General features: G+C 39.7%; 3 protein-coding genes and 1 long non-coding RNA gene across 6 annotated transcripts; 3 read left to right on the top strand and 1 right to left on the bottom strand.

The window, feature by feature from the left end:
- The first annotated feature begins 598 nt into the window (after positions 1 to 598).
- On the top strand, positions 599 to 11,668 carry akt2 (v-akt murine thymoma viral oncogene homolog 2). 2 transcript variants are annotated; one of them, XM_077611269.1, is made up of 14 exons: positions 599 to 1,018; positions 3,104 to 3,264; positions 3,461 to 3,592; positions 3,699 to 3,810; positions 4,484 to 4,637; positions 4,744 to 4,875; positions 5,042 to 5,107; positions 5,198 to 5,266; positions 5,400 to 5,522; positions 5,746 to 5,874; positions 6,013 to 6,227; positions 7,221 to 7,308; positions 7,408 to 7,510; positions 7,663 to 11,668. In XM_077611269.1, exons 2-14 carry the CDS (start codon positions 3,219 to 3,221, stop codon positions 7,740 to 7,742), a joined length of 1,449 nt encoding a protein of 482 aa, XP_077467395.1. In that variant the 5' UTR covers positions 599 to 1,018; positions 3,104 to 3,218; the 3' UTR covers positions 7,743 to 11,668. The 2 variants fall into 2 exon arrangements, with proteins under 2 accessions (XP_077467395.1, XP_077467394.1); XM_077611268.1 differs by having other exon boundaries at positions 4,741 to 4,875.
- Positions 11,669 to 12,109: 441 nt separating this feature from the next.
- On the top strand, positions 12,110 to 15,670 carry ccnp (cyclin P). 2 transcript variants are annotated; one of them, XM_077612415.1, is made up of 8 exons: positions 12,110 to 12,281; positions 12,819 to 12,968; positions 13,393 to 13,480; positions 13,578 to 13,747; positions 13,945 to 14,043; positions 14,341 to 14,655; positions 15,065 to 15,243; positions 15,311 to 15,670. In XM_077612415.1, exons 1-8 carry the CDS (start codon positions 12,231 to 12,233, stop codon positions 15,471 to 15,473), a joined length of 1,215 nt encoding a protein of 404 aa, XP_077468541.1. In that variant the 5' UTR covers positions 12,110 to 12,230; the 3' UTR covers positions 15,474 to 15,670. The 2 variants fall into 2 exon arrangements, with proteins under 2 accessions (XP_077468541.1, XP_077468542.1); XM_077612416.1 differs by having other exon boundaries at positions 15,295 to 15,439.
- A 540-nt stretch (positions 15,671 to 16,210) lies between these two features.
- On the bottom strand, positions 16,211 to 19,330 carry LOC144083519 (sodium- and chloride-dependent GABA transporter 2-like). Its single transcript, XM_077611457.1, has 10 exons — positions 19,208 to 19,330; positions 18,973 to 19,107; positions 18,792 to 18,895; positions 18,427 to 18,551; positions 17,932 to 18,044; positions 17,736 to 17,873; positions 17,337 to 17,439; positions 17,035 to 17,135; positions 16,508 to 16,678; positions 16,211 to 16,357 (listed from the first exon to the last, which is right to left on the bottom strand). The coding sequence occupies exons 1-10, from the start codon at positions 19,259 to 19,261 to the stop codon at positions 16,238 to 16,240; spliced, it is 1,164 nt and encodes a 387-aa protein (XP_077467583.1). The 5' UTR covers positions 19,262 to 19,330; the 3' UTR covers positions 16,211 to 16,237.
- LOC144083522 (uncharacterized) lies at positions 17,862 to 20,957 on the top strand. Its single transcript, XR_013303571.1, has 3 exons — positions 17,862 to 18,018; positions 19,974 to 20,123; positions 20,906 to 20,957. It is a non-coding gene; the product is annotated as an uncharacterized LOC144083522 (long non-coding RNA).
- The last annotated feature ends 1,265 nt before the right edge of the window (positions 20,958 to 22,222 follow it).

The following is a 22,222-nucleotide window of genomic DNA, read 5'->3' as shown; positions in this document are numbered from 1 at the left end:
GCATACGTGCATGTATTGCGATGCATTTCAGAATTTATTCCACATACCATTAGAGCACTGAATTGTGTTAGTCTTAAAGACTTGCACATTGACAATTCAGCACTAATAGTGTATTGAATGAATCATGTAACGGATCATGCATGGACATGATTCATAAAGTCCAGAATGGCTATTAATGTTTTTTTACAATAAATATTTTTGATACCTTTTAATAAGGCTTCTATCTTTATCATCACTTCACTTGATTCGTCAGGAGATATACATCTATTATATACACTCAGATTTGCAGAGGGGCTGTGCAACAAAATGCATCAATTTTCAACTTGAAATTTAACTTTGTAAGTTGAATCAGAATTGTTCATTCAAAATCCTTGTTTTTTAAACAGAAAAAAAGGAAAATTCAATTAAACTCCACTCTAATTTCAAGTTAAATGATCCATAGTCAGTTTTAATGCAATGCTATATATTTAAAAAAAAACTTGGGGAAAAAAACCGTCATTCACAGTCAAGTTAAATCATTCAGATTGACTTCTTGATGGCATAAATACATACTAATAGTTTATAGGAACTTCCCCCGTTGGCCCCTTCTATGTACGTCACTTCCGACTGAAGTGCCTGCGGGGCTCCTGTGCTGACTGCTTGCCTGGTTGGGAGGGGACAGTTACGGAGCAGACGGCTTTCGCGTATAGGAGCCGTAGACCCACTCACCTCACCTCACTAAAGCAGCAGAGACTCGCTTTAATATGTCCACGAGTTGAACATTATCGATAACCGTTTGTTTCCTCTCTTTTACCCATCGAATAGCGGCCCTGAGGACTTCGTTCTCTCTCACACTGGCCCGCTTCGGTGACAAACCGAGCACGCCGCCGCTGTTATTGTGAGAAAGAAAACAAGCTAGTCGGCTAAGCTTGTGTGATCATTGACAGAGTTCAATACACACAAGCGGTGAGTGATAAACGGCGGAGGGAGCCTTGTGCGGCCCTACTTGTGGAAGGAGTGGGACGATTTCACAGCCGAGGTACGTATAGAAGGCTGGGGAGAAAGAAGCCGGCATGGTAGTCGTAACAAATCAGGAGATGAGGAAAGTGCATAGCTGGCGTGCTAGCTTTACTGTTAGCTCGGAGGCTGTCGTGGTTAGCTGCCTTGTTTGTTTCTAAATGTCAATTTCGCCGCCCCCCGGAGCTGCGAGGTGAAGGGCCAGGCTTGGTATGAAGTGCAGAAACTAGGTGAAGCGTGGGAAACAATTTTCTGCCTTTATGAAACCCGTGTGACCCCTTTCTCTGACTTGGGCTAGCTTCGCGGTTTAGCGTCCACGCTAAACGATGAGGACGTGTTATGGGACTGTTATGCCGCATGCCGTTCATAAGTTTAGGAAAGGACAATGTACTCATGTCGCCGTACACACGGCCCTCTCGATAGTTCTAAACTATATTCTCTCTCGCTGCCTTTAGCGAAGTCTTTTCGTATTTTGTTACGATGGACGTTCAAGTTTTGTTTCATCCCATATGGTAAATAGTATTAAAGTACTCAATCTGTTCAAAATTGGCTGACTTTGTATTAACTGTCAATGAAATGACAGAAAAACAAAGCTCTTCCAGGCACTAATATGTATAACTTGGGTGGATGCGGTATCAGTGGTGTGTTCTTTCCCATCATGTTGTCATAAATGTCAGATGGTTAGATAGGAAGGAGATAACGTGCACATTTCAGCACTTTTCTGTGTTGTGGGTTGGTGCTGAAACACATGTGAAAGTTATGCTCCTAGTTCTGGCACAGAGGTTGTTGAGTCCTCACCTGCATTCCACGGAAACACTGTCCCTTATAGTGTGGAATCAGATCTCCCCCATGAGTTGAGTGAACTTTGACTCTTTTTAGCAAGCCCGACCCGTAGAATGAACCGCTCACCTTTAATGTAAACTACTTTTGTTTCATGTTGTTCATCCCTCAAGCCTAATAATATCTTTTACTAGTGCATTGAACATTTGACACAGTCACCAACAGACAGCTGACGTTGATCGAATACCTAAATTTTATAAAGAAAGTAAAATTCACTCAGGTGTTTTTAGAATCATAATGGTATGAGAAATAAGTGGCCAGCTCCACAATGTGAGAAATGAATGATGTTATAAAAGTACCCGGATTTCATGAACTGGAAATGGTACTATTACACAAAGAGATGCAATATTTGCAGAATCAACTAAAGTCATTAATATGATGTGAAAATGGATATTAAAAAGATTGTCCCAGTTTTACCCAGGGGGTAAGTGTCATATAATGAGAGTAAGAATGTAAAGGCACAAGAATATAAAAAATAAAAATAAAAAAAGGGAAACGGCAAATTCAGCATTTTTTTATAGGTTACAATTTTTCGTGTTTGCAATTTTATTTTTGTGTAATAGTTTTGTGTCTTTTTCATGTTGCCCTTCTCTTCCTGCTCATAGTTATTACTACAAACTGAAAAAGAAGTAGACATAGTGATAGTGATGTCACTGATAGCTCCTCTTTGAAACTCTCTTTTCACGGGTCCGGGCGGTGAAATGACAGCCGCCATGTTTCCTAACAGTGCTTGTCAAGCCCATATTCGGGGTGTTTGGTCAGCACACATTCTCGACGTCAGTCTATGAGTGGGAACCCAAGTGCGCCAACTAGGAAAAGATCTCGGTAATGCAAGTTGCCTCTGTCCCCCAAGCATTGTTTCGTTTTATTTATTTAGTCTTAACAATTGTGGTAGGAAAAAAAGTCCCCAGTCCATACTACCCCCATGCAGTCGTTTGTTCCAATAAACTTTGAATTCAAGGTTTGAACCTGGCTTTAACCTAGCTTATTTTGTTTAGAAAGGAGCGTCAATGTAAACTGGTGTTTTTTCTGAAACCACGGGAGCCAAATCCCATGGCCATTGTCCATGGCATTTTCCAAAAACTTCTGGGGCTTCATTTTATAAGATGGGACGGTTGGGCCTAAAAAACTTATTTAAATCCCACATTTTCTTATATGGTTATGCCTCTTTTTTGTTTTTGTTTTTTTAGGCACAATGGATGTATTTTACAGTCAGCAGTGATGACAGTGACTTCTTCTTTACCCTGTGGTCTTTTTCTCTCCCCAGGCCTTTGGGACATGTGTGGTATCTGAATCACTGTCACTATCTCGAGCAGTTAGTTTGAATAGTTTGCACCAGCGACCTGCCACCCCCTCCCAACCCCACAGTTTTCTGCCCCAGCATGAATGAAGTCAGCGTTGTGAGAGAGGGATGGCTCCACAAGAGAGGTACTGTGTCTCTAATGCTATTGTGTCTTCCCAAATCTTTCTGAATTTATGTCAGGCTTGCTTAGAAACCGTGTGGGCCTCTCGCTGATGAGCAACACATTAGTCAGTGGCATTAATAATTGATTGTAGTGTACAATTGTGTTAATACTAAATCCAGGAACACGTTTAAACGGCCAAACATTAACTCTGTCCCTAGGTGAATACATTAAAACTTGGAGGCCGCGTTATTTCATCTTAAAGAGTGACGGCTCCTTCATCGGCTACAAAGAGAAGCCCGAAGTGTCCAGTGATCATAGCCTGCCACCTCTCAACAACTTCTCTGTCGCAGGTCCGTTCAGTATCTCGGTTTTGTGCGTGCGGTGTCGAGAGTTTCTTCCCATGTTTTGGTGCCCCCTTCATCCAGTCTTCTTATCACATGGCTCTGTGCTTTGTAGAGTGTCAGCTAATGAAGACAGAGAGGCCCAGGCCCAACACGTTTGTTATCCGTTGCCTCCAGTGGACCTCAGTCATTGAGCGCACCTTCCATGTCGACAGCAACGAGGAGCGGTATGTTTTGAAAAACAAATTAACCGTTGGGCCAATTAGATTATTAATTCCCTTGCAATTTTCAAAAGGTCTCGGTTATTACACCCTTATCAACTTTACAAGTAATCTTTTAATATATAAAATATCCTTGAGTCCCCGAGGGAAAAAAACAGGTCTATGGTTTGATAAATAAATACTAACACACACGTATTATAATATTTATGTAGTCTAAAGTCCTGTAAAAGGCATTTACTTCAGAGTTGAGTACTCTGTAAACTAATGGTGATGTTTGTGTTTAAACCTTGATCCTATCTTGATTTTAACGTTGACAACGTTATCTTGAGCAAGTGTCAAGTTTCAACAGTGGAGTAAAATGGTGGGCCTGAATGACCTATTGTTCTTTCAAGACTGGATAATCCATTTTAGATTGTGATAATTACATTTGTGCTCAAAATACAAATTGAGTCCAAATTAGACCCAATTACAATTGAGCAAGCATTATTTTTATTTATTTTTTTAAACCTTACAAGGCCAGATGGAGATTTTGTTATTTATTTTATTTATTTTTTGTAGTTTTGTACCTCTTATTTTCACTTGTAATGAATCTATGTAATCAATTGAAATGTACTCCACAATGAGTTTCCTCATTATAAAGGATTTGATTGATCTAATCATGAAGAGACTTTTGTTCCAGGGAAGAATGGATGCGATCCATCCAGGCAGTGGCAAACAGCCTGAAGAGTCAGCACCAAGACGAGGAGCCCATGGAGATCAAATTTGGCTCGCCGAGCGACAGCAGCGGAGCAGAGGAGATGGAAATCGCCGTGTCCAAATCTCGCTCAAAAGTGGTCAGCTTACATTTTATTAAGTGACTGTTTTCAAGCCCCTTAATTCAAACAGGGAATTTAAGTATGTGAGCTAATGTGTTTTGGTCATTGTGGATCGCCTCAGCAGACCATGAGTGATTTCGACTACCTGAAGCTACTTGGCAAAGGCACTTTTGGCAAAGTGATCCTGGTGAAGGAAAAGGCTACGGGCATGTACTACGCCATGAAAATACTCCGCAAAGAAGTCATCATTGCTAAAGTTAGTGCTTGTCACTTTAAAAGGTCTTCTTAAATATGTTAACTGGAAAATCAGTTGTCATCTATGCCTATAACTAGAGCAACCTAGTTATGTAATTTTCATTTATAGGCTGTCGGTTACAGGTATTTTGCAGTAGTAACATGTAAAATGTGTGCGTTTGCTTTAGGACGAGGTAGCGCATACAGTGACAGAGAGCAGAGTCCTCCAAAATACGCGGCATCCTTTTCTCACAGTAAGTAAAAAGCCCTTATTTTCTCAAATCTAACAGTCATTTATAATCCAAATAAGGCACTTATGTCAGTGTCTTCTTTTTCAAACACAGACACTAAAGTATGCTTTTCAAACAAATGACCGCCTATGCTTTGTGATGGAGTATGCAAATGGGGGAGAAGTAAGTAATTACCTCCAGTATCACACTTGCAGTCATGTTGATAAAAGATTACTCATTGGTGTACAGCAACAACAAAACTGAATGCACATTATTTAATTTCAAATGTTACATCAATGTTTTTGTTCATTTCCAGCTTTTCTTTCACTTATCCCGTGACCGAGTGTTCACAGAAGACAGGGCCCGATTCTACGGTGCAGAAATAGTATCAGCACTGGAGTATCTACACTCATGCAATGTTGTTTACAGGGATTTAAAGGTACAAAAGCTCAGCAGTATTAATGGGATAGGTCAAAATATATATTTAAAATATAGCCACATGAACAGGTTGACCGACTTTTTGTACTTTGCCTGCTTTAAATTTGATGTACTTGGTGTACCCTGTGGATAGAATGGTATAAATCCATACATTGAAATTATTATATTGTGTTACATTCCATTCATTTATCACCGACTGTCATTTCACTTATTTCTTTATTCAGCTGGAAAATCTAATGTTGGACAAGGATGGCCATATAAAGATAACAGACTTTGGCTTGTGTAAAGAAGGCATCACAGATGGTGCTACCATGAAAACCTTCTGTGGGACTCCTGAGTATTTAGCACCTGAGGTAAAGAACACGCAAATCTTTTTAATTTTTTTTTAATAACATCAAAGTAGTGTTTAAATAGGTACACTGGATGTCAAAATCAGACAAGCAGTGAGTCGAGTTTGACTATAGCACTGAACCTTTACCGTTGTCCAACAGGTACTAGAGGATAACGACTATGGCCGTGCTGTGGATTGGTGGGGCCTGGGGGTGGTCATGTACGAGATGATGTGTGGCCGTTTGCCCTTCTACAACCAGGACCACGAGCGACTCTTTGAGCTCATCCTTATGGAGGAAATCCGCTTCCCCAAGAACTTGGCTCCTGAAGCCAAAGCGCTGCTGGCCGGCCTGCTGAAGAAGGATCCGAAGCAAAGGTTTGTTCTGACTTTTCCCCTAAGCCACAAACTTGCATTCCTGATAGAATAATTTATAATGTGCACTTGTATTGTTTTTTTCGACCCAAATGGACGTTATCATTTAATGTTCTTAATTTACATTGTGACTTGGGCTAGAGGTGTGCAACATGAACATTTTTTTCATCCAAATTCTTGATACAAGGGTATTTTATATCCTAATGACGACATTCATCCCGGTGTAGTTGTTTTGTTTAAAATGACATTAAATAAATAACAGCTTTCCTTAATTTTAATACGAAAATGTTTGGGAATTCCCAGTGTTCTCAAACTTTAGGGATCCTTTGACACCTAAAAATGATTAAGTATCACTGCTGCGCATCAACAATTGCCAAAGTAGATGTATAGCTAATTAAATATACCTCACCAGTACTAACAGGAATGTATTGCTGCCACGACCACAAATGAGGCCAAAGTAACGGTTAACCAGTTTACAGCCAGTAGTGAGAATGAAAAACAGCAAACAGACAGCAGTGAACAGGCATTTGTTCCTAAACATTCTTTAGCAAAAACAAAAACAAGATCTAAAATATTGCTTTTTAATCCAATCATTGTTATGCCCCGCATAAGGTAATGTGCCCTGGGCATGGAGACACGAGCAACAATACAGCTTGTCAATTGAACTTAGTTTTACAAGCCCTTACCTATCATCTTGCCTTCGGCCAGTAGTTACACAGTAAACCACATTTAAGCTGTGTTCCTTGATTCGTTTTGAGCACGATTCATTTTGTTTGGGGCTTTATTTTTTGCCATAAACAAACATGTTGTCGATTATCGTTTTAGATGCGTTTCAACGTCTTTCGGTAAAAAAAACAGTGTCTGGGAGTGCTGCCCGGAGGGGAGGGAATTAGGAACAAATCTGTTTCAAATTGGCCATGACAAGGGAACAAACACATTTTAGGTGCGGTGTTTACTCAAGATGAAAGAGGGGTCTTTTTATGTGTTTGTTTTCAGGCTCGGAGGCGGACCTGACGATGCCAAAGAAGTGATGACCCACAAGTTCTTCACCTCCATTAACTGGCAGGATGTCCTAGAAAAAAAGGTGCCACACTATGAGAGGAAGGGTTGCCAATTTTCCATTTGTATGTAGTTGCGATGATCTTAAAGTCAACAATACTTTGCTTGTTGTACTTCTGCCCAGCTCGTCCCACCATTTAAGCCCCAGGTAACTTCAGAGACGGACACGAGATACTTCGATGACGAGTTCACAGCACAAACTATTACCATAACCCCACCAGATAAGTGTAAGACATCTGCTGACATCATTTTTTTTATTGGTCTTAGGTGACATTCTAATTTTGGATAGATAGGAAGACCTAATGCAAACACGGCTCCTCTAATTTAACAATTGTTTGGCTTTGCCATGCTTTTGCTTTTTTTTTTTTCCCTCTTTCAGATGACAGTTTAGACGCAGAGGACTCAGATCAGCGTACACACTTCCCTCAGTTCTCCTACTCTGCCAGCATACGGGAATAGTGGCTCAGACTTTTGACCAAGCAGGCAGGCTAACACACAACCCTAATCTCACGTATGCACTTGCACTGCTGAGGACAAATCAGATGACACACACAAAGAAAAAAACAGGCACAAGACACATATTTTCATCCAGTCTTTCACCTCCTCTCCCTTACTCACCAAGCAGACACAAACACATAGACCAGCAGAATTTAATGTACACAATGAACACGCAGGCTGTGAGTCTTCAAGTTTGCGAGTGATGGACCTCAGCGGGGTTTTACGTGGACAGACGGGCAGCTTAGTACATCCTCTCAGGGGGGCTGCCGCTGCTCCACGCTGGGCACAGTTTAAAACCAGGTCATGCCAGCAAGTACCAGCTCGTTACCAGCCGTAGACACACAACCGTGACGCGTAGACTTCATCCTATATAAAAACCTTGCGGATACAATTTTTAAAATCAAAATTTAGATGTCTTGATGAGATATCGGGTTATAATTGACCAATTTAGCTTCATCGATTGTTACGGTTTTAAATATAAAGCCATATTTCAGCTTTTTTTCTTTTCTTTTTTTTCTTTTTTTAAATAAGTGCTCTTTCTGGAACTTGCTGTTACAAATCAATTGTGTGTGGGCGTGCCTGTAATAGAGAGAGTGGGGTTGCCGTTTCTGTGTACGCACTGCATATGCGTTGGCGTCCGAATGAATGTGCGAGAGAATTTTCGAACAATTTTGTTTTGCAACCATCCATTTTGTTTGTTTTTCATGGATGCTGGAACATGGGCAAGCATGAACACTACACAGCGATTACCTAAAGGGAACAAGTGTGTTATTTATAAACAAATTTTTAAAAAATATGTATAGAGCGACTCAGCGCTAAATTTGCTCTTTGGCTTCTTGTGCATGGCTTTTTAAATCTTTTGCTTAAAGCAAATGTGAAACACTTGTAGGTTCGGTATAGCTGCATTTCACAAACTCAACACATGAACTAGAAAAGTTTGAGGTTACTTGTCTGACGTTTGAGAGAGACAACTTAACCTCAGCCATTTGCCACCATCAGTCCATTCATCTTCACTGCCAGACTTCATTCAGTTTAGCCACCCACCTTTCAGTTTGTAATTTTATATTTCATTTGTTTGACAATGATTCTTTTGAACATCCCCTTTTTTAAGTGCAAAAAGTGTTAAGTCTTTATAATATGGCCAAAAGACAACTATTGACTGACAGGTGGATGTTGAACACTTCAAATGATTCCGCATTGGCTGTTGATCTTGTGTTTTCTCGGGAATTGTCTCTCCCAAGCACTTAAACCTATAGTGCCATGGAAAAGTATTTGTCACTTTATTTTGTTTTGCATAGTTTCACCACTTAAACCTATGGATTTGTTGAGCACCATCAAATCAAAATTGGGCAAAATATTGATCAACATTATCAGTTGACTATGCCGATTTGTACAAAAAAAATTAAACGATCTGAAATGTTTCAGCAACAAAAATGTCGATAACAATTTATTGAAAATTTCTTAATATTTTTGTTTTAAGTAAAATGGAATAGTAAAAGTTACACTGCCACCACAATGACCGCTGTCTCTGAAAGGGTTAAAACAAATTCTAAGAGAACCTAGTAGGCTAGAATAACCCAAAAGAGATGTGCAAGACTGTCAGTTATAGAAAACTCTTTTTAGTTATTGCTGTGAAGGCTGGCCTAACCAGCAATTACATTTAGGGAACAACTACTATTTAACACCAAATTGGGGTATCTGTAAAGGTCAAAAGAAATAGAAAAATACTTTTTCATGGCACTGTAAACATGCCTGAAGCACCCAGCTTCAAAACAATGAGACACACACACACACACACACATGAGCATCTCGAGCAAACTTAAGCCAAACACAGGGGCAAACACATCAATAACCCCTTTTAAATGTGGCATCTTTATGCCCTTCTCCCATGTCTGTGTGCTTTATAAACATCACCAGCATGGAATGGGGAAGGAGAGCAAGTACGGGGAATCGAGTCAAGTCTACTCGGCAATTTTTCTCCCCTTGGATGTAGTATCGGAGCCATGACAGAGGAAGTGCATGTGTGCTTTCCTTGTGTAAGAACATTCTGGAGTTGTAGTAAAAGCAATTACTGCTGTCTGCAACTTGTTTTTTTTAATCATACCAAACACTGGCGCTTTTGCGAGCAATATCCTGCTTCACTTGGTTTTGTGTAAAAGGTAAATGCAGATAAATGTATCTTCTGTTTGGGTTCTAATAAAAGCAATGTAGAGGTGTTCCTTTTAAAATAGTCTCATTTTGGCAGATGTATAGATTGTCTAGTCAAATCAAATTCTGGACAGATTTTTATGAAATCGTGCTTGTATTTTATTATTGCTGGAGAAAATGCTGGCTAAATTTGAATTGCGCTTAAAGAAAATCAAGTTCTTTCATTTTTCTTTTTTTTGTCATTCTTTGTGTCCCCCTTTTTCGTCCATATATTTCAAAAGAGAAATTGGAAACAAATTTGTTTAGGTATACATTTTATCAAATATATATATATATTAAAATATTTCAAACTGCTTTCATTTTTTTATTATTTTATGGGTTTTTTTCACCACCACTCGATCCTAAACCAAATGAATCACTGGGCATCCTCATGACGCGTTCATTGACTTTCACCCTATGAGTGACTGTGATTGTGTGATATGTTAAAGTGAGTGAAAAAAGTAGCTGTTGATACTCCACTTTTTTCCTATGAATGAGAACGTAGTCCAGGGGTGAGGAACCTCGCCTGTGCATGAAGTGGCATGAAAAGGTCTGAGCACCTCTGCACAAAATTTTAATGTGCAAAATTAAGCAGACGAAGGATGAAATGATTTCCCCAAATAAGTAAACTTTCCATATCTTATTCTAACAGTCAGCAAAGGTGGATTCTTCTTAGCAGTTACCTTGACCTCTAAAGTTAAAAATGGAGACAAGAAAGCAAAGCAATTTGCAAATGTTATTAAAAGATTCAATATTTTCATCCTCCACTTGCTGGATTATTCACATAAAAAAATCTGATTTGACAAGCGGTGTTGACACTTTTGCATGCCATTTTATACAGCCTGCAGGATAATAAAACCTGTCGACTACAATCCCATAAGACTTTTGTCAAAACGCCCCAAATCATTGAATTCCGCAGTTATGTACTGGACAGTATTGCAAAATGTTCTTGTTTTATAGCTGAGTGGAAGGCCGCAAAAAAAAAACTTGTGCTTGGAAAGTGTTTCCCTGCCCTTTCTGTGATCCAATTGCTTTGAGTCTTCAGTCGACAACTGCAGCACCTCACCATCGCAGCCTAAAGCTTTGTGTCCTGCTTTCGAGTGGGTCACCAGCTGTGTACATCAGAACCACTGCACTGATTGACCCCACTGCGGATTTGCCTTCGTTTGCTGCCATATGGGGGGGCACACTTGCTGAAATTATTTTTTGATGTGTTCTTTCTTTGGGGTGTGGGTGGGGTCTTGGGTTGTGAAGCCATACACTAAACCTCGCTGCTGATCACGCCATTAAGGCAAATGCTTCATGGCTGAACATGCAAGTGGACCTTCTGTAGGACACACACTGGCACGACAAGTGCCTCCTCGTTGTTGTGTAAATACCCCCCAAAAGATCTGGGAGGTGTGCAGATTTTGTAGAATTTGATTTGCAGCTTTATCTAGCTTCTCTGTGTATTTGAATGTGATCCTCAGTCACGAATGTGGCACCTGATGCTGGTGTAATAAGAATTATTTTGGGGTTTCTTCCATTTTGCTTCCTGCAGTTAGTTCAGGCTCCAAGAGCAACTAAAAAAAGCAATCTTTTTAATGGCTGGACATGGCTCTGGTCTGCTATTTGCAAGACAATGTAACGGGTGTACCCTGCTACAGCACAGTAGCTTATGACATTTTCAATATGTGCCAGTAAACATTTTACTGAACCAATTTGTGTGTAACTTGTTTTAATGACATTTTTACACCCTTTAAGTGTACACATTGACAGTCTGTCATAATTCCTTGAATTCATTTTACTAATCACAATATTTACAGCTACAGCCTTGGACATAACTTATACATTTCAATATTTCAAGCATTCAAATATAGCTACAGATACATATATAAGGAAAAATATAATGGGCCTGTTCCCTTTTTCTTAAAGATCTCCCATTATCATGAGACATAATTTTTATTAAATATATTAATTATTATTAAATGATTAATGTTAATTATTTATATATATGTATACATATATATGTATATACTTTTAATCATTTTTATTTTAAATATTTTAAAATTTTAAATTACTTGAAATAAAATGTTAATGCGTCAGCCGGAAGTCGTCATCTCAGCAATCAGTCGTGGCCTGCCCACCTGAGGTGCTTTCTTCATAATTGGCGGCAGTTGAAGCGGGTCATGTCGCCGTGTCTTTGTTTCCTCATCCTCCGACGCCTGCCTTGCTTAAGTAGCCGCAGTGGCCCGGCAGGTAACTCTGTCTCCGGCTGTGAACATGGCCATGACCGGGTTCCGTGACACCAAGCCTCTGCTGGACTTACACAAGGTGTGTGTGATTATTATTTAATGCAATCTCTTATTTAATAATAATTGTAAAATCAGAATAAATATCCTGGTTTTAGACCAGTTTATGCTCATTTTAAACCGATAGTCCATGGATGATGAACAAGTTATACACCGAGCAAACATTTTTAAACTCTGAGCTTCAATGAGCCACGCCCGCAGAAATGATTGACAGTCCCTTAGAAGCAGCATGGAAAAAAAGCCAGTCTGCCAAATTTTTAAAAACATTATAATTATTTGGTTTTAATGGACTGATTAATTGGAGTATTTTAAGATAGAATAAAAATGCAAAACATGAAATGAGGCAAACAGCCACACTAGAAAAAATAAGAAGCGAAGAGCCACATGTGGCTTTTTCCGCCACCCCTGCAATAGTCAATGCCTATGAGTCAGCTTGGTGTTTTAGAGTTGGCATCTGTTTTTCCCGAGTCATCTTTCCATGCCAAACAACTTTGATTTCGATCAGTACCTGACGTAGGCAATAGTGCATCTAACTTCCTAAAAATGTTTATTCCCTCAGGCGGACGAGAGGCAAACCCTCATAAAAACTTTGCAGATTGCTTGTGGAACCACCGATTGCTGGCAGCCAGTGGAAGAGTCCGAGTACGGGCTGGTACCAGTGCAGGAGCTAGAACCCAGATGGATACCTATCCTGCCTTCCCTCTATACAGTACTTTAGCCTTATTTTGTCTGCAAAGTTACCTGTGATGTCTTTTAAATTTTCCAAAATGATTTTCCAATTGAAATTATAATGCATTTGATAATTAATCAAACGATCACCCTCTAAAACCTTCCAGGCAATTTTTCCATCACTAAGTCATTAACTTAAATTACTGACAAGTCTAGATGTACTTGATCTCATTGTAGCAAGTGTAAAAAGAGTTGAATGTTGAAGTAACAAATTTAGGGGTGTGAGCAGCATCTTATTTTTTTTAAACACCCATTGCTGTATAATGTGAAAATCTGTAGAGATGTTAGAAAACCACAAATGTTTCCCTTGTAATTGTGTTCTGGTTCTAAATAATATTGTGGCTTTTTTTGAATTGTGCACTTTCATTGTGAGAGCCACATTTTTATACAGATTCTACTTGTAGGACAGGATATTGTCAGCCAAAATCATCAACGGCATCCTCGGGGACAAAAGATGGACGTACTCTTCTGGGACCATCATTCCTTCTGAAGGTGTTGAAACCAAAATGAAGGCCATCGGTTGTTGAATAAAGTGCTTGTTTCGTTTGTGCTTCCTCTGCGTGTCCTCCTTTTGATCCGAGTGTAACAGATGGATGTCTGGAGGAGCCTTTGCTTCTTCACGATCACAGCCTGCAGGGCCTCCTCAGCCTCCAGGCGCTGGTGCCCAACCTGCTGCGCCATGAAGTGGAGCTCGCCCTGGAGAAGCTGGGCCTCATATGGGACCGCACATTTGCCTGGGATATGTTCTTGGACATGATGGTGAGGCTATATTTTGACCATTTAAAGCAATTCCTGTTTTTTATGACAAATGTGACTTTTGACAATACCCCATGGATCAAAAATTTGATCTGATTTGTTTTGTCGTGTTGAAATCAAGGACTATGAAGCTGGGCTCATTTTTCTGCATGTTTAGGTTTCTTGAAGTGTGTGTTCTCAGAGATTTACTTTGTGTGCAGAGAAGTCAAACATGGCAAACTTTATCCAACACAGAGCTGACAAGACACTTCAGTGACTCCACTCGAACTGTCTTGGTCGACTGGCTCATTCAAGTGCATGTGAGTCAATGCTGCCTTCAATGCAGCAATGTCAGTTTCTTTCTTACATTTAACTTCAAAGCTGACTTAACAAGCTAAGGTAAAACTTCTTCCTTCATCCCCTGGAGGAGAAACTCAATAGTTGGGATGTTATAGAACTGCACAAACACATTCGATTCAGGTTAAGAAAAATCTACTATTGAAGTGCCTTTTTATACTATCTGAGCTAGGATTAAAAGGCAGCAGATGATAATACTGGTCTTAATTTCATCAAATGAAATGTGTTAAATCATTTGTACTTTTTTTTTTTCCTATCAGGAGATGTTGCACTTCCAGGAGGAGACGCTCTATCTGGCCATTCACCTCCTCAATCGTTCCCTCCGTCTGGTCAAAGTGACCACGGCCAATTTGCAGCTCCTTGGTATAGTCTGTCTCTTCTTGGCGGCTAAGAAAGAAGAGTGTCTCCTCCCTGAAGTGTCTGGACTCTGCTATCTAATGGATCATGCCTACACAAAGCATCAGCTGCTCCGCATGGAAAGAAAAGTCCTAACTGGCCTGAAGTTTAAGTTGTCCTACTGTCCCCCTTTGCATTTTCTACTGCTGCTTGCCTCCATTGCCCGCTGCAGTGCACAGGTGACTGCTCGTTTGTTTCCTCTTTTTATGAACTCGGCTAAGGCCAAATCATCAGGTTTGGATTTTTTTTTGAGAGGAAGGTTCAAATCTTCTCGTGTTTTAATTGGATTTAAGTGGAAGTTTAGTTAGCTGTTAACCAGTAGAGAGCAGCCTTCTCAAGTTTTTGACTTTGCAGTAGTTGGGATAGTGGAATTATTGTTGCCTGCAGGGGACAAGTTAGCTGTCTGAGGCCAGTTTTCAGCATGTACTGGCACATAGATGCTTTTATTTTGAGTGTGATTTAGTCTTCTATCTCTAGCTGTTTTTCCCACAGTTGATTTTTCTTCAGTTGAAGTATATGAATGTGGAAACCTTTTATAAAAGGTAGCAAATCAAAGCTTTCCGTGTCATCAGTGTTCTATACCACCAGATGGTGTGGATGGCTCGCTACCTGCTTGAGTTGTCACTCCTGGAGGGCGAGTGTGTGGTGTTTCTGCCTTTGCAATTGGCGGGAGCGGCCCTGTGCTTGGCCCGCCTTGTGTTGAAGGAACCCCCGACCCCTGAGGGTGAGGCTGCTTGGTGTCTAGCCTCTGGCCTCCACACTGGCAGGTATGCCACTGTGTTGTGTTTTGCTTCATTTGACATTCATTGTAAGCCCAGTGTGCTATGTTTGTAGTGAGACCGTCCTGCTGAGGATAATTCAAATTCTGTCCGGGGCTGCAGCCAGAGTTCAAACCCAAGAGAGCTCTGCTACTTTTATCAAATTCTCCACCCCAGAAACAATGCATGTTAGCCGGCACCCCGGTCTTAATAATGTCTCTACTTTTGACTGGCACTAGACTCTTAGTAGGAGAGGAAGAATTGTGATTAATGTAATGGCAACCATTGTTACTAGCCAAATGTTGCACTCTGTTTTATGGTCTTATTTTGCAGCTCATTTAGAAAATATTTGAATTGTATTGTCTTTTTTTGTCAAATGGTTTAACTTTTAATGTAAAAATAAAGTGTCGGCTGCAAACAATCGTGCAGCCTGTGACTTCGGATTTCTTGCATCACCACAAGCTCTGATAGATTTTTCCATGGAGTTCCCTAACAGACCAATAAAATGACTGTTTAACTCTCTCACGCAGCTCTTGAGATATTGGGGTGTGAAAGGTTAGTCAAGATTATGCAGTATACTTGCTAACTCAATTTTTTTTTTTTTTTTTTTTTTTGCTCTACGTGAACATTTATTGTAACTTTCAGTATCACCATATAGCCTATTACTATTGTCTTCAATATTGTACAGAGGTATGTCAAGTATACCCAAGTTAAATTATTCACTGTAAACCCATGCTAATACATGAACACAATAATTCATGATAAATATTTGTATGAAAAATATTTCTCGAGGCTATAATTAAGAAACATGATAAGCCTATAGACTGAGTGACAGTGCCTAAGTGACTGTTTGTTTACTCACATGCATCACACAATCATTCTTCAGACCTAAAATTATGAGGTAGCCATCATTTTTGTGTAAAAATAAAATAAAATAAAAAGTTAAAAACAATAGGGAATAATTTGATGCCCTTTAATTTTTAACATGATCATTTCTACTGATTTATTTTCCTTGACAGATTTCCAATGGATCCTCTTCAGTGATGTGCTGCAGCAGCACGGTTTCTCTTTTTAGGTCCTGCAAGCAGTCTGGTGCCTCAGGCCGACACAAGCGGTGGAGACGCTAGCAATTGGAAAAATTACAATGATTTAGTGAAATATCGGAAAGTTGTCTATCAATTAATAATTATAAATAGTTGCTTTTCTTAAAAAAAAATAATAAGCTAACTCATCCATCTTTTGCAGTCTATTTCCAATTGTGGACTTGGCCTACCTCTCTGAGAGTTCCTTTGCTGGTAATTATCTTGTACAGTGCCCAACCCGGTACCAGCAAGATGGAGGAGAGGGCCATCATCCAGCCCATTACGTGGGCCCAGGTGGGGAACAGGTAACTGCGGTTGAATGTCGGTGGCTTGTATTCAACTAGAAAATATACAAAAGATCCCTGAAAAAGAAATGAAAAATATGTTGGCATGTTGCTAAAACAAAAGTGGCATTTGTTATAATGATGAAATATTTTCTTTCTTAACACTCAAGGATGCTGTACAAGAAATGCAAATTAAAACCGATAACGGCTGTCCAAACTATTCCAGCTGCAGGTTTTTGTTCCAACTGAGCCAGATTGGATAGTTTACGCAATTAGCTTTCTGTTGAAATGTATGGTGATTCTTTTAATCTGCCAGCCCAAATGCATTGAAATGACAGGGTAAGGGAAAAAAACCTTGGGCATGGGTTGTTTTAATGCCAATTACTCTATACTATAATGTGACCAATGATACACCTTGCTAAAATCCTACTCACCAGTGAAACTAATGGTGTCAGAAAGCGCCAACAGACTTTGAAGAATGCATTTGTACGCTTGCCGGTCATGTCTGCTATGATGCCGCAAAATCGCTCTGCACCTTAATTCATAGAGAATGTCAATAAAGACAGCAGCACTTGATAGCCAATGCCAATGCTGGAACTTGTATAAAAAAATCTTCAAAAAGGAATGTGTAAAAAAAAAAAAAAATAAGAATCAAGTGTTGTGTCAACCTAATTGACTCAAATCTTTTTATCATTAAGATGTTAAAAACCATGAAACAGGCAAATATTTAACCTACCAAATATCCAGCCTATTGCCAAGCTTTCAAACACACAAAGAAAGAGGATGCAGGCCCCATTGCAAGCGTAGTAGTCAAAAATCTGGAAGAAGTACATCCCTCCCTGAGAATGACATTGGGGGTAATTATTAGCACTCATTTGACATTAAATAAATTCATCTATGAATATTAAGAACATTTTGTCCAAAACTTTTTTTTAAATGCCCATTGCATGTAAAGTGTCCGGTTTGAGTATATTTATTTGGTTAAATATTTTTTTAGTGTTGTCAAATTACTCTGTAATACACGTTGTAAACATTGTAAATATTTAATATTATAAGCTATCACCATGCTATTTTTTTATTTATTTTTTTATGTCATAGACAGTTCCACCGCAAGTAGAAGACAGAATATTCTGACCTCGGTGATCATGATGAGCTGCAAAAAGAAACACGTAAGGCAGAAGAGGAGGAGGAACAATTCTCGCTTGCCCGCCGGACGCATCACTTTGGGAAATATGTCCGAGACAGACGTCATCACCACCTCGATGCAAACAAACTGCAGAGGGAGCAAAGTCACTTCCAAGCGTAAATGACTGCAGCAATGGATGTCTAACCTCTGTGTCTAGGCCCAGAAGGATCAGCATGACGAAGAAGCAGATGGACCACACTTGAGGCAACGGCATCATGGCCACTGCCAGAGGGTAAGCGATGAACGCCAAGCCTAGACCTGCATCCCTCATCCAAATGCAATGCAACCATCCAGTTAGAACATTTAAATCAAGTGTCAAACTTGTACTCGTTGTAGGCCAGGTTTTAGCTAAATCTCTGTTGAAGGAAACATTTGTTGCGTTATTTTTTTCACGGCTGTCTTCAACAAATTTTGGGAGTGTGGAATCCATAACTGATATCAGTTTGGGTTTTTTTCTATCATGCAGGTTTTTGAACTGTAAGATTCCAGTTTTTTTTAAAAGAAGGGTGCAAAAGATGAGCACTGCAAACTTTTTGGCTTAAGACCGAACCAAACAGCAGTTGTAAAGATGCTCAAAGTCTGCCCAGCAGAAACAGATTTATGGATGCTGAACTGTGACTTATACAAGAGTTCACCATACCTGACTCGGCCACTTCTGCGACAGGAACGCCTTGCTCGTGAGCCATGAATCCTAGCACCGAGAAGACAGCAAAGCCAGCAACCATACTAGTACAACTATTCAACGAACATAGCCAAAAGCTGTCCCTGGAATACAGAAACACTTCATTACTGAACAGAGGGTTCCAATTGTTGAAATACTTACATTAGATTTGATTGAGATCTATATTAGTGCATCTTGGCTATCCAAAAGTAGGAGAAAAGATAAGGAAAATGGCACTTTGGCAGCCAAAATGTTAGTGAGGCTGGACAACCATTAACATGTCATGGCTTGATTTTTCTTCTCGATATATATCAATGACGGCTCTCTAGTTCTATACCACATACTTATAGCAATTGTTGCTTTGAATATTGTAGCTTCCCAGGACAGCCAGAGTCCCCACACCGATGCTGTATGAGAAGAAAATCTGTGAGCCAGCGTCCATCCAGACCTGCTAACACACCCGCTGACATTTAGTACATTTGCCATCTAGTATTACAGTACAAGTATAATACAAAGGAGTCCTACTTGAGGATCTCTGAGTCGCGAGAGTTCAGGCAGAAGATAGAATTCCACTCCTTGTCTGGCTCCCGGAAGAGTGAGTCCTCGGATCAGAAGAATGAGGAGCATCAAATAAGGGAATGTGGCTGTAAAATACACCACCTTGGATGATAGGATGGTCACAAAACAGGGTATTTGAATGTGTTTAAATACTGTACATATACAGTAAATATATACTAGGTTGCAATTATATGGCTTTCACCTTTCCAGTTGATTTAACTCCTTTCCAGACACAAAAGTAACAAATGACCCACATAGCCAGAAGACAGGGAAGCACCTCCCATCTGATAGTGCCAATTTCCTCAATTCCTCCTGAGATTTTTAACACTCGACGTCTGGACAGGGGAAAATGACATATTCATATGTCAGTGTTTCCAATATTACTTAAATGGCAAATGTTTCAAATGTGTTAGTTTATTGTAAAATCATCCTTACTCCCAGAATTCAATTGTTGCTGGGGTTCCTTTGGTGTGGTTGGTGTGATTCCTTAATGTAGCCGTGACACAATCCGCTGTCAAGATTGATAACAGGCACACATTTTCATGACTACTGTATTTTTTTAATATTATAAATCATTCTTGAAATAACAATTGGTCGTCATCTGAAAACCTGCACATTGATACTCATATAGTGAGGTGCACTTTACCTGTGTTCCAATAGTTGTCACAGGTACTCCAAGGCAATGTAGCGGTGAAGGAGAACACCAGGTAGAAGAGAGCCCAGGACAGAATCAGAATGTAGGTCATGCAGGTGTACACCAAGATCAGCAGCCCTCCATAGCCAATTCCTAACACATATCACGTAGTTCTGTGTTTTAAGATACCCAATGTCTGTCTGCTTTACCTTTCCTTGAAAGTCGTGACAAAGCACCATCTTAACGTCAGTCGTTATGTTCATTTTCGTTTTATATAATTTGCCTTGTTAATTGACAACATCCTCATTCCTCTTTCTTGTTGTTTGTGTTACAGAATGGCAGGCATGTATTCTACGGAGTCCTGCACACCTTCAGCCAGTGGGCAAAGCTTCCTCCAGCATGTGACGCTCCCCTCTTGGGTGTGCTGGCCGATGGAGGTCTCCAAAAGGAAGAGTGGTACACCACATGTCACCACAAACACAAGGTATGGCACCAGGAATGCACCTGAATATTACACGTTAGTGATACAGTGTTACCACTTTAGGAAGCAAAACAGAATCCCAGAATTTGCTTACCGCCGCCATTTTTATAACACAAATACGGAAATCTCCACACATTGCCCAGGCCCACTACATTCCCAGCAACAGCCAGAAGAAACTCCACTTTGCTGCCCCAGTGTCCTCTCTCCTCAAGCACATGTTGGCCTGAATTTCCTCCACGTTTTTTCCCCTTCATTCCTAATGAAAGTAAATTTACATACAAGATCTGACACTAGCTGATGAATTTTGCAAGCCAAATTCTCATCATGTAAAAATTACCTGAAAGGTAAACACTTCTACAGAGAAATTTTAACTTGTCATTCATAGCTTTCTTTTTATCTAGATCAATGAGGATAACAAGATTTTCTACAGAAATCTGAAAATGATGTCTAATAACTTTGTCTCCTTAATGTAGAGTATTATCAAAACAAATGTAGAAGTAAGCAACATTTAAACACATTAAAAATTATGCACTTTACTTCAGCACTTGGTTTTCCATTTTATTTAATAACACACCTTTTTAGACTATCACCACGATTGCAAATAAACTAACGAACTAAAAAAAAGCATATTCTGTGTCAAATGCCAAAAGATTTACCTCACCTACAAGGATGCAATCTTTGCTCACACAGTTGTAAAATGGCAAAAGGTACCCAAATCAAAAAACATATTTCCTCTCTTGTCTTATTTTCTTTGCATAACCCAACCTTCTCTTTTTGAAACCCAGGTAAACGAAGCCACACATGGGAGCATCGCAATTAGCATTACACACTTAAGGGTAAATGACGCATCATCTATTTTATTAATCCTTAAAAAGCGTGATTTATGAATGGATGTGAGGGTGTGTGCAGAGGGGGGCAAGACTGGGGAATATGTTAGGATTCTCTCGCTACGTTTGTCCAAACCATGCATCGTAGAGAGTTGGATTTTTTTTTAATGGTGGCCAGAAACGGCTGTCAGATCCTAATAGACCAGTGATTGAATTTCTTCGCCTTCTCTAAGTGTGTAAACTTAATCTTTTTTTTTAAAGCTTAAAGCAAAGTTGATGTATGAATTGTTGTTTTTACATGATGTCCCTTTAACGCACTGCGTGCCTAATTGGTCGCAGGGAGGAGCCTTTCCACGTCATTTTTGGAAGAATTTCTGCCGGCGAGTTTCCAGGTTCTCCCAGAAACACTTTTTTGTCCGCCTGTCGTGACGGGAAGACTCGGCGAGACACGATGGTGCTGGCCGCGCTGACCCAATTTAGTTGTAAGGTAGGACGCCTTTCCACATCATTTACAAACATCATTTTCGAAAGAATTTCCGCCAGTGAGTTTCCAGGTGCACACACATACCACCCACCCACACATCCATAAATCACGCTTTATAAGGATTATAGTAGAATAGATAAGGCGCGATTTATGGATAAATGGATGTTTTATGTTAACATTCTCACGCTACGTTTGGCCAAACCGTGCATCATAGAGTTGATTTTTATGGTGGCCAGAAACGGCTGTAGGATCCTAATAGACTAGTGATTGATTTTCTCTACCTTCTCTAAGTGTGTAATCTCAAACTTTGAGCATTTGCAAGGATTATCGATGAGTATGCCTGACCAGATATATGTTAACTTGCTGCTCTCTTGTGGTATTTTTAAGCATTACACACTGTGAAAAAGCCATACCTTCTTCAGTGCACACTACACAACAGCACCGCTATTTTGAGTTTTTATTTTTGTCATATTTTCAATGGTTCATGGTTTACAATGTTTAAACAAAAACAACACCCAAACATTGCTTAAATAGGTTTATAAAAATTCCTTTTTCATCTAACCCATTTTTCAAAAGATTTTTTTATATAGCGCAACAACTGTCTTTTGGTTCTAAACAAGCAGCTTGTAGTATATAAATTGATGCCTGGCTACAATCTCGATCTCCTGATTACCATATAGTCAACATTATTTTTGATTGGTATTTATCTTTTCAAACAACTGACTGACTTCAAAACAATCCATCTGACGCTAGTTCATTTTCAATCAATTGGTGCCATTAATATCTAGTAT

This window comes from Stigmatopora argus, chromosome 10 (assembly GCF_051989625.1).
Source record: "Stigmatopora argus isolate UIUO_Sarg chromosome 10, RoL_Sarg_1.0, whole genome shotgun sequence".
NCBI lineage: Eukaryota > Metazoa > Chordata > Actinopteri > Syngnathiformes > Syngnathidae > Stigmatopora > Stigmatopora argus.
Note: the sequence above shows the minus strand (reverse complement) of the source record. Positions and strands in the feature narration are given on the sequence as shown.

Bases quoted from the DNA above. Each gene is read 5' to 3' on its own strand.
- akt2 (XM_077611268.1), top strand. From the start codon at position 3,219: ATGAATGAAGTCAGCGTTGTGAGAGAGGGATGGCTCCACAAGAGAG. The intron at 3,265-3,460 runs GTACTGTGTCTC...CTCTGTCCCTAG, and splicing joins GGGATGGCTCCACAAGAGAG to GTGAATACATTAAAACTTGG. The intron at 5,108-5,197 runs GTAAGTAAAAAG...TTTCAAACACAG, and splicing joins CGCGGCATCCTTTTCTCACA to ACACTAAAGTATGCTTTTCA.
- ccnp (XM_077612415.1), top strand. From the start codon at position 12,231: ATGGCCATGACCGGGTTCCGTGACACCAAGCCTCTGCTGGACTTACAC. The intron at 12,969-13,392 runs GTACTTTAGCCT...TTCTACTTGTAG, and splicing joins TCCTGCCTTCCCTCTATACA to GACAGGATATTGTCAGCCAA. The intron at 13,748-13,944 runs GTGAGGCTATAT...CTTTGTGTGCAG, and splicing joins ATATGTTCTTGGACATGATG to AGAAGTCAAACATGGCAAAC.
- LOC144083519 (XM_077611457.1), bottom strand. From the start codon at position 19,261: ATGTGGGTCATTTGTTACTTTTGTGTCTGGAAAGGAGTTAAATCAACT. The intron at 18,552-18,791 runs GTATGTGGTATA...TCTGTATTCCAG, and splicing joins CAAAGCAACAATTGCTATAA to GGACAGCTTTTGGCTATGTT. The intron at 16,358-16,507 runs GTAGGCCAAGTC...TCCAATTGCTAG, and splicing joins GCAAAGGAACTCTCAGAGAG to CGTCTCCACCGCTTGTGTCG.